This window comes from Physeter macrocephalus, chromosome 11 (assembly GCF_002837175.3).
Source record: "Physeter macrocephalus isolate SW-GA chromosome 11, ASM283717v5, whole genome shotgun sequence".
Taxonomy (NCBI): Eukaryota; Metazoa; Chordata; class Mammalia; order Artiodactyla; family Physeteridae; genus Physeter; species Physeter macrocephalus.
Window position 1 is genome coordinate 23,740,727 of NC_041224.1, and position 17,500 is coordinate 23,758,226.

The window sequence follows — 17,500 nt, forward strand, 5'->3', positions numbered from 1 at the left end:
AAAAAAAAAAAAAAAAAAAATGTATCTACTTTCTTCTCTCTAATTTCATATTCTTACACTGTAACATTTAGATCCACAAAGTTACAGCATTTTATTTATTAAAATTAAAAACAATGTTAAGTTGTTACTATGCTGAAAGTCCCAATTGGCAATTCTACTATTTTATTATAAAAGACAAGTTATTATATGAATAGAATTACTTTTATCTTTCCTTAGTGAAGCAGACACTGTGAAAAACATGCAGATACACAACCTATGATTACATCACTTGTTTCTTTCTTCCTTATATAGGAGGAGCACTTTTACTTTTGGATTATCAATTAAATTTTATGTGTACAGATTTCATGATACCATGAAAAAAAATTAAACTAAAAATCGTTTCACTGACTCTCTTAAGCAAACAAAAAAATTCCGCAACCTACATTCCACTTTTAAACCTAGTACTTCACTGAAACAGTTTCTCTAAAATGCATGAAGCTGGGATTATTCCTGTAGCGTTTACATACCTCAAAAGAAGCCACCTTTATAGAATACAATTAATCAAAAAAAGAGCCTGGACCTAGTCTGTACCTTAAAAGCAGAGGATACATGGTTGTTTAGCCTTTTACGTCACTTTGTATTGCTGTCTTGTTTTCCTGCCTGTGACCTTTTCAGACCGTCTTTTCTGATCTACAGAAACCCCACTCCACCCAATTACAACTTTTTTCAAAAGTCATGAAATTGTATTACAGTTTACTGAGCATTTCAGCATTCATGCCTAGTAAGAATTTTCACTTAGCAGAACATTTTGATTTCATAAGAAAAAATCCTCCATTAGCTTGACAGATAACTTTACCTCTTTCAAGGCTGAGATGGCCCTCAACTTTCTGAAATCTTCCAAGAAGATCAACACGCTACCTGTGAGTTGGGGAATTTTTATGATCTGTATATTTCTCTTACAATAAGAAAATGAAGGACAGTTCTATGTGTGATTCTACACAAAAACTCCTAGAGATGTAGGTGATGGTACAGCATAAAATATACCTCTGCACAAAGTTACATTAGGAAGTACTCTTTTCCTAAAGGTGCTAACCAAATTAATTCATCTACTGATGAAGCTAAGAGCACACAGTGAAAAGATGGAGAAAGTATATTACTTGGATAAAATAAAGAACAATTAACTGGGGTAGGGATTATCTAACCCAAGTTGCAGGAAAAGAGCTGTATCATTAGTGTCAGATAAGCACCTGAGTGGTGGAAGCAAGCATTTTAGCTAAAGGACAAAGTGCTTAAGAATCACAGGGCTAAACAAATGTAAAACCCTGGGAACAGTTTTAAAGCAGCAGTATCTAGAAAATGTTGATGTCCAAGAGTAAACAGTGTACCAAGTACTAAATATATTTAAGAACTAGGAAAGACACATGTCTTTTCTTTTAGCAACTCTTGGCTATTATGATAAAAAATAACCTCTCAGACTACATTAAATAATGTTAGCACTAAGGGAGACCTATCTAGGCAGGAATAAAACCAGGTCTATCTATTAGGGATTGCCGGCATGTCATTTGTCCTTGCTCTGAAATCTTTTCACTGTATAATCCTCTCCACTTCACCTCACCTTTTTCAATCTACTTTTCCCAGTGCTCTGGGCAATTTACCACTCTCTCATCAAGCTTTATTGTCACCCTATCTGTCCATGATATCTCACATGACAATGGGTAAATAGATGTTAAAGCAATGTAGCAGAAAGACCCAAATTGGAAGCTTAAAGACATGGAGTCTCTTTCCTACCTACATCATGTTCAATAAGTCATTTTTCCTTATTGAAGTTCAATTTGCTTACTTATAAATAAAACCTGCCTGGCCTCCTTGAGATCAAATAAAGAAAATATGTGTGAAAACACTAGAATACTCAAAGCATTATAAAATCAAAATATATTCATAATTAAGCTAAAGTACTGGAGCTAGGAGTGGAAGAAACATTCTGTGGATTGAAATGACAGGCATAATGGATTTAGAGTTAAAAATTCCAGATTTGAATCTCTGGAATTAAGAAGATGGGAGCTGAATAGAGCAACACAACTGTAAAATGGTAAACTGTACCAATCACCTAGGGTGAAGATTAAATGGGATTCACACGTAAAGTTTTTAGATCACTGGTTGGTACACAGTTTCCATATTTTATTATTATTATTATTAAGCCTTAGTACCCTTAGCTGTAAAATGTAAGATAATACCTACCTAATAGAGTAGACATAAAAAATAAATGAGATATTAGTAAAGTATGTTGAATAATACTTTAATGGAAACTGATTTTAACAACAAAACCAAAACAAGTTGCCCTAATGTCTCTAAACATATAGTCTCTATGTCTTTTCCAGAATTAGTATCCTACTGTTGTATTATTTTTCTCAGTTATATTTTCTTTAATTTTTCATAAAATTCATTTTTAACAAGCTAACAATCACACTTAAGGAAAATTTACTAGGTTGGATCAAAATTATATTAAAAGAGACATTTCATTAAAAGTGCATTTAGAAAATTATAACAATATTTTCATTATACTTTTAACGTAAAATAGCTGAATCCCAAGTCAAGAAGAAAGCTAATATTTCTTAGCAAAGGAAGTTATACTAGAGCCTGTAACTCTCGTTGGAAGTGTTCTTTTCGTCAGTCATGGTTCAGTGGAGAAAGAGGAAGGAAGAAAACTATTTCACCCTACTGCTTCACTACTGCCTTTCCTCTCTCTCATCACCTCTGGAAACAGTGGAATCATGAAAAGTGTGAGTGACAATTTTTAAAAACCAAGTTACTAACTCCTACCACATATTTTCTATTTGGTGTTAACATTAAATATTAAAATAGTCTCTCCTTTTGTGGCTTTTTTTCTTAACCTCTTATTTCTTATTAGGAGCCCCATAGTAAGAACAATGCTCTGCTTTTTTCCTCACATAAAAAACTCCATATTTGGGTCTTCTTAATGAAAGCAGTTTCAGAGGGAGTGGCCATTATCACACAGCAATTCACTGGTCTACAGAATTCCTTATACAGTAGTTCCAGTCACCTAAATTTATCTGTGTGAGCGATTTCAGTTTCTGATTCCCCAGAGCTGAGGTCTAGTAAGAATCTTCTAGGCCAGAGCTGACCAAGAATGTTCTACTCTGGACTCCACAGGATAACTTACTTGGTGCCAAACTTTACTCACACAGCAGTTAGGTAAAGAGTCAACCACTCTGGGCCATGAGGACAGTGGGAAGCCCTTTTCTCATAAATTTACCTCACAAGTTAACTGATTATTAAGGTGACCAACAACTGGAAGTATCTGTTTTCCTGAGTAGGTTATTGTCATCAGGGTTTCAGCTGAGAATATGTTCAAACAACTCAGCACTGCCTACAAGATCCAAGACGTTTCAGGATTACAAAACACGTCATTTCCTTCAGGGACTCATTTATTTACTAAGCATATTAGGTCATGGTGAAATCTGCCCCCCAAAACCAAAAGATTATAAAACGATTTTAAAATATTGGCATTAGAATGGAAAATGAGGCTTGTTACAGTAAAATGAGGCCTATGTGCAGTTGACAGCCATACAACTGTTCACTATTTTAGACCATTTCAAACAGCAAATTAGAACTGACTCAAAAAGATCAATGTCAGTACTCACTTTTTGATTTCTCGGAGCAGCATTCGGATGAGGATGGTCTGAAGTGGTTCAACCATCAACTTCCTCCACATATCCAATGCTAGCTGCCAGGAAAAATGAAAATCATCAAGGCTGAATTACTTAGTATTTGATTTAAACATTTGTTCAAGACTTCTTTTAAAAGTAAAAACACCCATCAAATGAAGTATTTATAACTATACTTCAAAATTCAAATAAAAATTGAATATAAGGAAAATAAATTTCTAATTTAAAATGACAATGACTATCATATCAGACTTGTACAAAGAACAGAATTAAGCTTTTATCATTAATTGAAAATCTTACAGAAATAACTGATTTTTATAAAACCTTAATTTATTGATTGCTAAATGCCCAATATTAGGGAAGGGCTATAGACACCAAAACTGTAATGGAAACAAAGGAGTTATGTTAAATAAAATAATGTGATTTGGCTGTTGGCTGGTTTTTGAAATTATAACACCTCTCATACAAACATAAAAGAATAAGTCAATATAAAGAATAATAAAATAAACATCCCTGTATTCAACACCCAATTTAAGAAATACGACTTCACCATTACTGTTGCCCCAAATGTCCTCCTCCTTTCTTTCCCCTCAGAGATTATCACTATCCTGCGTTTTGTGTTAAATCACTCCCTTCCTTACAGCTCTACCAAGTGTGTAACTATCGCCATATGATATTTTTGAAGTTGACTATTTCTTTTTTTTTGGCCACACCACGTGGCATGTGGGATCTTAGTTCCCTGACCAAGTATCAAACCCGTGCCCCCTGCAATGGAAGCGCAGAGTCCTAACCACTGGACCGCCAGGGAAGTCCTGAAGTTGACTGTTTCTGACTTTGATAACAAAATCACATTGTATGCTCTTCCATGTATGATTTTTGTTTTGGTTTGTTTTGTTTGTTGTTATTTTTTAATTTTATTTATTTTTTGTTATTTTTTAATCTTATTTCTTATGTATAATTTTTTAACTGTAACTTTGTTATTGAAATCCAACCAAATTGATAAAGAGTTCATAGTTCAATCATTGGCATTGCTATATAGTATCCTCTTGTATGAAGACACTATGATCAACTTTTACTTTCTACTGCTGATGACACTGTTTGTGATCCCAGCTTTTGCCACTGAGAACACTGCGGCTGTTCCTGCATTCACCTTCTGGTGGTCATAAGCAAGCGATTCCCTGACACACACCTACGAGTGGAGACGCTGGCCAACAGGAGCAGGCATGCGTGCAGCTTTACTAAACAAAGCCAAGCGGTTTTCCACTTTACACTTGAAGCCAACATCCTGACAACAACTGCTACTGCCAGGCTTCGGTCAGACTTTGCCAATGTGATGGACATAAAATGGACCTCCTTCAGGTTTTAACTGGCAATTGCCTGAATAAGGCTGGGCATCTTTTTTATGATTTTTGTGCATTTCAGTTTTCTTTTTTCTCTGTAAACTGTCCATTCATCTGTTTTGCCCATTATTCCATTAATGTTTGTCTTGTTCTCAATGCGACCTAGTAGTTCTTTATGTATCGTGGAAATTAATCCCTTGACAGTTTTACATATCGCACTTTGTCATAGTTTGTGACTTGACTTTTGAATTTCTTTACAGCATTTTTAAAGTAAAAATATATTCTATTTTAATGTGCTCAAATTTATCAATCTTTTCCTTTATTATTTGCATTCTTGTGTCTTTTAAGAACTCTTTCGCTCCCTAAGGTCAACCTTAAGGAGATACGTGTGCTCCCATGCTGCCTTCTAAAGTTTTCAAGTTTTGCCTTCACATGAAAGCCTTTAAACTCCAATATATTTTTCTCATACAGAGTACAAGTTATTCCAGTATCAAAAACTGATAGCTCCTAAAAAAAAAAATTGATTTCTCCTGTTTCCAACGTAGCTGCATCCACACAGGTATGATTCTGATTTTAGCCTCTCTACTGTTTCCCTGGGATAACCTTTATTCTGATCCACTGGTAATTTTATAAAATAAGTAAAAGCACCTGTTTTCCCACAAGGAATATTCTTCAGGTTTTGCCTTCTTTTTCTTTTTAATTAGCACAAAGAAGATAATACATAAGAAAATGGGATTTTATAGCTGTAGTAGGAGGGCAAACTGGTAAAGCCTTTGAAAGGCAAGGTGGCAGGGCTATCAAAGTTCAGGCTGTGCTTTGACCCAGAAAATCCACTTCCCGGTACTCACTCCATGAAAATTTCTGCTCATGTACAAGCAGATATATACACAAATGTAACTCCATGATTGTAAGATTTCTGTTTACTTTACTCATTACCATATTCCCAGCATATAGTACAGTGTCTAGCACACAGAGGGATTCAAAAAATATTTAATAAGTGAACAAATGAACAATGATGTTCACACAGTATTGTTTGTGACAACAAAAAAATGAAAACTAAGGGGAACAGTTTAATAAATAATTAATAATTATTTGATATCCCTACTTTTTAAACAAAAGGCAAGAAATACAAGTTGCAGAATTTTATGTATGCTCTGATGTCAAAACTATTATGTGTGTATATATATATTTATATGTAAATGCGCAGGTAAAATTCAGAGAAGATATAAATCTAATTGTTTATAGTGATTTCCTCTGGGAAGAGGAGTGGGCATCATGCTGTTAGTGATAAGGAATGATTATAAAATGAAACATTCACTTATAATCCTACAAACTAAAGCAACTGCTATTAAGATTCTGGTATTTCCCACTGATCTGTTTCTCTACATCCTTTCCCCAATACAGCTTTATTCCTATTAAACATATAATGTTGTGTCCAAATGTTTTCAAAAACCATTTTCCCCTTTGTTAATGTTTCTATGAACTGTTTTCTACTAATTTATCCCTTTGCCTACTTTTATAACAAAATCATATTGTATATAGTCTTCTATGTGTGATTTTTATTGGATATTGGAAATTCAGACTGTTAGCCCATTAGTGGCCCTTATTAGTGACTGCAAGGAATACTTTTAAACATTTAAACCTGTTTTTCCGTATTAGTTTTGCAGTACAAATTACCAGATGTGGGATTACCTGGTCAACAGGTATTGAACATTTTAAAGTCTACTGAAAGACACTGATAAATTTCTTTCTAAAAGGGTTATTCTAATTTAAATTTCTACTAATGCTGCATCTTAGTTGTTTCTTTCCTTCACTGACACCCATCAAAATTTAACATTCACTTCTTTACTTAGTTGGCATCTGCTTCCCCATGAGGAGAGCGGACCTTCTGTCTGTTCACCATCGTAACCCCAACGTCTGGCTGCTCGATAAATATGTACGACATGAATAAAAAAACACTGCACTAGGGCTTCCCTGGTGGCGCAGTGGTTGAGAATCTGCCTGCCAATGCAGGGGACACGGGTTTGAGCCCTGGTCTGGGAAGATGCCACATGCCGCAGAGCAACTACGCCCGTGAGCCACAACTACTAAGCCTGCGCGTCTGGAGCCTGTGCTCCGCAACAAGAGAGGCCACGATAGTGAGAGGCCCGCACACTGCGATGAAGGGTGGCCCCCGCTTGCCACAACTAGAGAGAGCCCTCGCACAGAAACGAAGACCCAACACAGCCAAACATAAATAAATAAATAAATAAATAAACACTGCACTAGAGTATTTCTTCCATAGTCAGTAAATGTTTTATATACTATAATTTTCCACATTTAAATCTGAACTGTACCTCAAAAATTTGAGTGAATTGGTTGAACTGCACACTGTTTTACTCTGAATTTCTTTAATTACTTTTTAAAGTTAAAATAAATTTGTTGCATCCACAAATTTGTATTTCCTCTCTTTTAGGTTCTCTTTTAAGTCCATGTCCTTCACACTTTTCAACCATAAGAGTCTCAACATTTCCTAAATACTTTTTATGAGCTTTTTCATACAGCAGAACTATTAACCTTCTGTCATTCATCCATCATTAATTTAACTATTAAAATAATACTCCTCACATCTTTTCTGTTCTTCTCATCTATCTGAAGAGTCTTAGTAAATCATGACAGTATTTCATTTACTTAACATTCAGGATTTTTTTTTTTTCCCCTTTGGCCACACAGCTTTCAGGAACTTAGTTCCCCGACAAGGGATCGAACCCGTGTCCCCTGCATTGGAAGCACAGAGTCTTAACCACTGGACCGCCAGGGAATTATTCCCTAGGATGTTAAAAATGTTGACAATTTTAAGATAGCCAACTCAGTGTCCTTAAGAAAAGGACAGTGAATCAAATTTCCTCAGTATATAAAAACACTCTTATGTTTGCCAGTCATTTAAAGAATGTCCTACCTCTCCTATTTCCATAAGTGGTTCATTCATATCTACACCACCATAACCATACTGAAGGTCAGCTTCTGTCAATTTATTCTTTTTAATAAACTGGGTGTTGAGATACCTGAAAAACAAATGTAATATCAATAGACACTATGTCAAAATCGGTAGGAAAACAAGTAACGTGCAACTTTAGAGCAATCATTTTAGGGTTATAATCAACTACAGAATAGTTCAGTAATACATCCAAAAGAAACTAATTATATATAAATTAGAAATATAATTTTTAAAAAAGATAAAAATTACCAGCCCAACTCCCTTTGCTAGGCCCTAAGAGACAAAGAGTAAGACCTCTAGAGTAGCAAAAAAAACCCTATTACCACAGTCTCACTTAAAAAAAACTCAGGGGTTTTGTTCTAAAACTTTCCAATACTCTTATAGCCCAACAGCTCCTATCCAAGGGTCAACCCTCTACAGTCTAATATGCTCATTCCCGGATTCTTCTTGTTAAATAAGCCAAGTTCACTTTGCAAAGAATTAAACAGAAAATGGTTAAAAGATCAAATTGAAAAAAGTTCTCTATATTTTATCACCATTAAATACATAAATTTTCATTTTTAAACAAACAAACAAAAAAATCACAATCAGTAGGTGAGAAAATGCAATAGATTGTTACAGACAGTAAGAAGTATGGGCAAAACTGACAGATTCAAGATCACTTTGTCTACCAGGGGTAAACAGCTTTATAAAGAAAGACTAATAACTGTGATGAACTCTAAGAACTACTAAGATGAATAAAGAGTTCTAAGATTAAATAAAATGTGTACAAAGGCGTGTAATATTCAAGCATCACTTTTCACCATCCCAGATTTCACCACAAGGCCTTCAATGCTCAACACTTAAAACGATTCGTTTGACAGCTTCTGCCAAGGTGAAAATAGCTATTGACAATACAAGTATTTAGGCAACAACCACAAAATCTCTGTATTAAAACACACACTTTCCCACGTTCACTGAATCAAAATGAAAGGTCTGCTGAATGTTCAGACAACTGAAACTACAAGCAAAGAAAACAAAAATTTCAACTGCGTTAACTCCACTGACAATCCTAGCAGACGATGAAAAATAATAAAGTGCTACGGCCACCACCACTTACACAAGTTCCCTCCCACATTCACTCACTTCAAGCTCTGGACTCCAGGGCTTACAACCTTGGTGCACCATGTGACATTTTAGTCTCTTCTGTCCACTGGTTACAGAGTCATTTCCTTCAAAATACCATTTAGCTTTCCCTTCCATTCTCACTGTAACCCTCATAATTTCCTGCTGTGCTTCCACCACGCCTTCCAGCTGAGAAAAGGGGAACAGGATTGAGAGACGGAAGCAAGAGCTGGAGAGAAACGGCTGCTTCACCTGAAACAGACTCCCTGGGGTAGGGCATTTCACCTCTGGCCTCTGTCACTCTGGTCTCGGCTCAAACACACCTCTCTCAGGCCTGACCTGACCCCAAACCAAACTAACCTTCACTTCCCACCCCCAATGAATTAACTATCTAATACATAACTGTTTTCTTCACAGCACTTGCTACTATGTGAAATAATCCTGTTCTTTTCTTTGTCTACTGGTTTTGTACATCCACCTCCTCTCTAGAATGTGAGGTCTGGCAGACAGTGTCCAGAACAGTGGCAGGCAGATAGGCAGTCCTCGAAAAATACTTCTCCTAATTACAAAATGAATCAACGGGTAACGTTCCAGCAGCACGGATGGCAAAAGCTAACATTAGAACACAAACTTGGAAAAGCAGCCTGGAGCCAGATCATAAAAGCATGAATGTCAGGAAATAAAAGTAATCACTGACACTTATGGAGCGCCTATCATGTGTCAGAGACAGGCATAAGCATTGCAGCTGGCTGAATACTAGGAGGTAGATATATGTGGTACTATTAGGATCCTCATTTTACGTGTAAGAAAATTGCAGCTTAGACAGCTTAAAGAACTCGGCAAAGGTCCATCAGCTACTAAGTGGCAGAGCTGGGCCAGAAAACTCACGAGGTCTCCCACTCTCATTCAGCAAGTACTGACCAAGTGCGTACTGCATGCCAGGTACAACAAGGCACTGAGGATAGAAAAACGAAAAACAAAAATGTAGTCTCTGCCCAGAGAGCTTACCCATCTGGTAGGACATAAAAACATAAACAAATGTAACATTTCAACAGTGAAAAGTGCTGAGTAGGGGGAACTTAGTCATATATGCACCATTACACGTGCCTTTCTATAAGACCCTTTGCTCCAAACCATTCCTTTTCTGGTCACTGTACCATGGCCATCCCAGTAATCCTACCTAAAATACTAGCATCACTTATCTCACCCTTCCGTTTACCTCCTTTAATCAGCTGGTCTTCCTGTCCTCCTACACTACTCCTCACCTCCTCCCATTATTTTCCTTTTCACTTTCAATGCCATTCGTTGACTTTCTGCTGGGATCATGTGCAACACTCTCATGACTGATATCTAGTTCCCATTTCTGGCACATCCAATTTACCTAAAAATTGCTTTCAGGATATCAACTCCCTATTCAGAAGCCTACAGCAGCCCCCTTATTCCTATACAGTAAGTGTAAACTTCTCAGCGTAGGAGTTTGCTGACTCTGAAGAGTGGCTGCTAGATCTGCAGAAGTCTGGATTCACTAGAGATCTGTGTGTATATTCCACAGCCAATACACTGTGTTAGTGGAGCTTTATATGTTTTATATCTGATAGGACAAGTCACTATTCTCTTTTCCGCATGGAATAAATTTTAAACTAACTTTCATTATCTATATTCTTCTCATTACAGATTTCTACTCTTGACAGTTTCAGCTTGATAGAGAAGCTTTTAAAATAATTTATAGATATAATTTAAAATGTAAGTAGCATAATTTTTCATTTTGATTCAGACACCATTCTTAATTTCTAAGTCACTGTAGTATTTTACAATCAGATTTATTAACCACACATTTGTTTTTAAATAAAGATATATATTCTAGGAAATCGTAAAGTAAAATAGCTTTCAATAATTTCTTTAAGTAGTCGATACTCTACCACACAGTCAGTACCTGACTGTTCTGCTCAGGTCTAACTCATGCAGTAGTACATGTTTTTATAATTCATTCTGGCAACAAAGTGATTGATAAGTATCCTTTGCTTTTCTGGAGTATCAGCAATAACACAACAGTATTAACTAACAAGAACTAACAGCCTAAGGTAACTGTGAAGCCTCTAAGAAATCAGGCATTTCAATCTATCTTTAAAAAAATCCATTATAAGAACTGTTCCCATGCTAATATCTACTGGATTTCAAGAGTCGTTAGTTCTCAAGCTAATACTTTAAGTACTCCACTTCAAGGGCCCGCAGGGCCTAAACCGATATGTAGCAGCAGGAAAGGTGGGGTCGGAGCATCATTATTTTTCTTTAAAATTGGAATCCTTAAGTCACCTATGCTAATGCATATCCATCTTATAAATCAATCAGAGTAAAGAAAAGGCTAGAAATTACTTCAAAACAATAATACTGAAAAATGCTTTTGAAATAAAACTGATTTTTTTCCTTTACATTTCTCCACACAGATTTCCTTATAGACTATGATTAATAACAAGAGATAGCCTGGATAACCTACTACCCAACAAGTAAAGACTATCAAGCAGTTTTTATCTAATTACTGCCAGATGTGCCCTCTATGAGAAGGATCTCACCACCCAGTCTACCAATATAATTAAATAAATCAGTCACATGAAGCCAACTCCACAGAGGTCAAACAAAACACTCTATAAGTGAATCCCATGAGCCATTGGTTCTAAGTCTTTACTACAGACAGTGGAAAGTTACTAAATGATTTCGGACGGTGATCAAATTTGCACTTGAGCAGTTTACTAAATAGAATAAATTAGAAATCAAAGGCTGGGAGACTGGTTACAGGGATGTTATCAATAACAGTCCAGGTCAGAAACAATAAAAAGCTTGAACTACAATACTATAATAGCACTGCAAAGGAAATAATAAATTTAAGAGACATTTGGAAGTTCTGACCAAGAGGGGTCAGGTAGAGAGGATAACCCTAGGTGAAGGATAACTGAGACTTCCGGCATATACATCTGGATGTCCAGGACTACCATTAACCAAAATGAGTATTACTGGGGCAGCGTGTGTGTAAAAGATAACAAGCTCAGTTGTGAACATCTGCAGTAGTACGATGTACCCACGGAACATCCTGGAGGTACAGGCAGCTAGCTAGGTAAGAATATTCCTCTGAAACTTAGACCACCTGCAATAAACATTTATTCTGGTGGTTATCAATATATAGGTTGTAGCTAAAACCAGGAGTAATAGAGATCATCCTAGAAAGAACGCAGAGTGTAGCTAAAGGATGAGAATAGAACCTACGTAAGTGACTACAATGACTCTCTAGAATGAGGCTAGGTAGAATGAAGAAGTTAAATGGATTTATTCAGACTGATCTGGATTTAAATTCGGCCCTTGTAATTTTTCCAGCTCAGGGACCTTGACCTCTCTGACCCTTAGTTTTCCTCCATTGTAAAAAACCAACTACCTCATATGGCTTTATATATACGCACACATATGTGTATATATCATATATATTGCAAAATTTAATAAAAGCTCATCAACAGTACCAATTTAATAGTACTACTTTCAATAATACCAAATTGATTTTGGTAAAGAGAGGTGCAGGAGAACCAAGAGAACAGTGCCCCAGAAAACTAAGAAAGAACAGAAAAACAACTTGAACCTTTACTGAAGTATCTCAGCTAACGAGGGATCCCACTGCACGGCACACAGTCGAAGCACTCTGTTTTGTCATCCATATACCAGTGGCCCCAGCTTCTCAGCAGTGACAAAGACATGCGTGTGCTCTCACTCTGATCCTTAAAACTCCCCCCGCTCTCCCCCACGGTTTAGCTAAGGAATTCTTAAAATTCTATTTATGACTAGGCCACTCTGGTGGATGGAGGAGGGAAATCAAATGTCAGGATGTTTAATGGATGGCAAGCATGTTCTGTAAAAGCCAAAGCCCCAGTAAACCTTGCCCTTGTTAGCAATTGCTGGTTTCTGGTTTTATTACATTTTGCTCTTCTAAGAGGAAACAGAGCTACTGGCCATTTAGAAGTGAGTTCCAGTTTCTAACACAGGCAGCTTACATCTAGTAAAGTCCAGTGTTGTTATAAAAACCAAAGGGAATACGAACCAGTAAAGCAAAGAAGGACAGACACACCAAGGCGACCATGCCTTGGCCCCATGTACCTGTGCAGGAAATGCTTTGAGACTAGCTCTACTCCTCTTCTCCAGCAAGAAACTGAGGCAGGGGTTCATCTGTGGCCCAAGCCACAATGCACAGGGCAAAATTATCACTGCAACCATCACAGGCCACAAGGCCCAGGTGCTTAACAGCACTATTCGCTATTTATCCACTGTCCTTCAACAAATGGGTCTCTGCCTGTGTACCTAGGTACTGTACTTATTTCCACCGTCTACATGAATGAGTTAGAGAGGATCAGCCCAGGGTGCCACAGGAACATGCAGGAGTGGCAGTTAACACCAAAGATCTAAGCAGGAGACTGAGGCAAGGAGAGGGGAGTTCAGAGCGAGGAATGGGAACTAGTCATTCAGGGAAAGGAAGAAAAGCAATCCAGACAGACAGCATGGCACAAGGAAAGGCGGGACGATATGAGACCACAGGCATCACAACACTGCCGGTGATTCAGTAAATCTAGAGGACTGGGAGGGAGAACGTCAGAGAAAACTGTCAGGTACTTCCATGAAATATAAAATGCTGAATCCTAGAGTCAAACAAGAGCGTGCTGGAGGGCAGCACGAGCTTAGATTCACTAAAAGTTTCATCCAAGCTGAAGTTTCACTTCGGATCTGTCAAGATTTAATGTGTGTTACATAGTTCCAGACAACTGAAGAAACAGAGCTATGCCATCAGATACAGTTTTAGTTTTCACAGAATAAGTTTCCATACACTGCCTGGCTCCCAAATACCCACATGACCCACACTACAGACCTTTCCCCATAGCAGAGTAAAGTCCATACATCAGGTAATGCTTTAGTTCTGCTCATTTTCATGGGAAGTAGGTAGTAAAAACAAACAAAAAACTCCTGCAATTACCAAATGCAGGCAATACTGTTTAGACTGTCGAGAGTCTAAAAGTGTACTTACCTATACAAGCAGTCCATATAGTCTGCACCCTTGCTGTATTCCTCCCAGTACCTATGATACATAACAAGAACTTGCTCTTCAGACTCCAGAACTCTCTAGAAAAAGAAGAAAAATATTTTTTACTCAGAAAGCACTAATCATTTTCATATGTAAGCTATGAAATTTATCAAAAACTAATGTTCTTAAATAAGTGACATAATTCAAGCACTATATATTACATTTACAAATTACATTCTTATTTTTAACTACCTTTAGTAACAATTAAAGAGCTAGAAAAAAAATGTGAATCTTAGATATGAAAGTCAAGCATCCATACTAGAGAGTAAATGTTTCGTTCTCTAAGATAAAAAAAACAAAATGTAATGGTTTGATGCTGTTCTTTGGGCTAGAATATTAGATCAGATTAAAACAATGTAATTCTATTGTGTTTCCTCATATCCATCACTTTTGATCAGCCTGTAGTTATGTCATCACCTCATATTATTCACTTTTGTGAATAAGACTACTTATGAAAATTGACACATTTTCCATATTCCCCAAATAAGTTATTTTATATTTATTTAATAAAAACCTACTATTTTTTTTAAATTTTTATTTTATTTATTTATTTTGGCTGCGTTGGTTCTTCGTTGCTGCGTGTGGGCTTTCTCTAGTTGTGGCGAGAGGGGGCTACTCTTCATTGCAGCGCGTGGGCTTCTCGTTGCGGTGGCTTCTCTTGTTACAGAGCACGGGCTCTAGGTGCACAGGCTCAGTAGTTGTGGCACACAGGCTTAGTTGGTCCGCGGCATGTGGGACCTTCCCAGACCAGGGCTCGAACCCGTGTCCCCTGCATTGGCAGGCAGATTCTTAACCACTGCGCCACCAGGGAAGCCCAAAACCTACTATTTTTTGAAAAATGAAAATCAAACTGAAATCTGAGGGCTGATGTTTAAAAAGTTAATTTTAATGGAAATCTAGTCTAACAATAAAAATCCAATGGACGGGATAGACATTCCCGAGGCCACCGCTGCTCTTACTTCAGTTCTTCCATCAACCGTCCGTGTGACCTTAGGCAAGACATGACCTCAACACTCATCCAGTTAACTCTTGATGAAAGCTATGCTTTTAAACTTGGAGTTTTACCAATTAAGTCTCAGGATGATAAGAATAGCTTATAAATAGTACTTTTTTGCCTATCATATGGTAAATAAATTAAAAATCGCAACCACTATTAATAATGCTGGGGAATAGGGCCCACTTAGGAACTACTGCTGCTGGTTGGATAGAATATAAATCCAGGAACAATTTCTTACTACGGTTGCTCCTCAACATGAGTGGGGACTGTTTCCAGGACCCCACCATGGATACCAAAATCCGCAGACGCTCAAGTCCCTACAGCCGGGCCTCCATATCCACCAATTCGGAACACACAGATATGGAGGGAAATGTTCCTGACTTATGATCTAGTAATTCCACGTCTAGGGATTTATCCTATAAAAAAACTTGGTAACACAAGAATAACTTAGCTACAAGGGTGTTCATGGAAGTATTGTTTATAATCACAACTTTATGAACTGGAAATAATCTATATGCCCAGCAATACAGGAATATTTAAACAAATCACAGTATCTCCACAAAATGAAAAATTTTACAATCATTGCCAGAATTACAAAAGTCTATTTAATGACAAAGAAAGAGACCTACAATATTATTAAAAGCAAAAATCACATTATAAAGTATACAACATGACTTCATTTTCTAATAAAAAATGGAAGTCTACACAAAACAAAAATATGCAAAAGACATATATCAAATTATATTTTTGTTAATACGTATCAAAAAAGGATATATTTAAAAATAGATTATATCAAAAGTATTAACAGTGGTTAACTCTGGACGTATGTTACGGGTGATGTTTATTTTCTTTTTGCTCATCAGTATGTTCTAAATGATCTACAACATAATGCAATACTTTAGTAATTTAAAAAGTTCTCACAGGTGAAACTTTTCAGTTCTGTTGGCTATATTAACAATTTACTTTGTCATCTACATATTAGCCAACTTCTTTTTTTGTCACTGGACTTGAGAGAAAATATGGTATACAATTATATAAGTATTCTAAACTTTCAAAAAACTACTTCACAATTGTAATTTTTCAATCACACAATTATACCGATGTTAATTTCTTGGTTTTAATAATTGTACCACTGTTATGCAAGATGTTAATATTAATAAGCTGGGTTAAAAAGTATTTGAGAAGTCTCTGTATTATTTTTGCAACTTTTCTATAAACTTAAAATTATTTCAAAATAAAAAGTTTTTAAAAATCACACTTACAACCTATGATAAAATATAAAATTGCAAAATTTATAAATGCCTCACACAGTTATCTAGTATATTATAACCGAAGTTAACCAGCTCACAACAGCAGAACTTTAACTTCAAAACTAACATATGAAAAATGTTAAGACTAAGTTAAACTACTTGTCATTAAAACCACTTTCATATGGGCTTCCCTGGTGGCGCAGTGGTTGAGAATCTGCCTGCTAATGCAGGGGACACGGGTTCGAGCCCTGGTCTGGGAAGATCCCACATGCCACGGAGCAACGAGGCCCGTGAGCCACAACTACTGAGCCTGCGCGTCTGGAGCCTGTGCTCAGCAACAAGAGAGGCCGCGATAGTGAGAGGCCTGCGCACCGCGATGAAGAGTGGTCCCCGCTTGCCACAACTAGAGAAAGCCCTCGCACAGAAACGAAGACCCAACACAGCAAAAATAAATACAGTTAATAAACTCCTACTCCCAACATCTTAAAAAAGAAACACTTTCATAAACTGATAAATGCACACACTAGAACGTTAAAATGTATCTGCCATATATAATAAAAAGCAGAGCATTTCCTGCAAATCAAAACCAGAATGAGCTGTAACCTCACACCTGTCAGAATGGCTATCATCAAAAGTCAAGAAATAGGACTTCCCTGGTGGCGCAGTGGTTAAGAATCCTCCTGACAATGCAGGGGACACGGGTTCGAGTCCTGGTCCAGGAAGATCCCACTTGCCGTGGAGCAACTAAACCCGTGTGCCACAGCTACTCAGCCTGCGAGCCACAACTACTGGGCCCACATGCCACAAACACTGAAGCCCACGTGCCTAGAGCCCGTGCTCCGCAACAAGAGAAGCCACCACAACGAGAAGCCCGTGCACCGTAACGAAGAGTAGCCCCCACTCGCCGCAACCAGAGAAAGCCCGTGTGCAGCAACGAAGACCCAACACAGCCTAAAATAAATAAATAAATAAATAAAGTCAAGAAATAGCAAGTGCTGACAAGAATCTATAGAAAAGGGAACCCTCATGCACTACTGATGGGACTGTAAACTGGTGC

The 17,500-nt window shown here is 37.1% G+C and overlaps 1 protein-coding gene across 4 annotated transcripts in view; it reads right to left on the reverse strand.

Moving 5' to 3' along the window:
- CUL2 (cullin 2) overlaps window positions 1-17,500 on the reverse strand; it is a 125,315-nt gene that overhangs the window by 44,080 nt on the left and 63,735 nt on the right. For all 4 annotated transcript variants that reach the window (XM_024129625.3, XM_024129622.3, XM_024129624.3 and 1 more), the window contains exons 4-6: window positions 14,140-14,234; window positions 7,944-8,049; window positions 3,642-3,724 (exon numbers count right to left, since the gene is read on the reverse strand). In XM_024129625.3, the coding sequence (XP_023985393.1) occupies window positions 3,642-3,724; window positions 7,944-8,049; window positions 14,140-14,234 (284 nt within the window). The remainder of the gene's footprint in view (window positions 1-3,641; window positions 3,725-7,943; window positions 8,050-14,139; window positions 14,235-17,500) is intronic.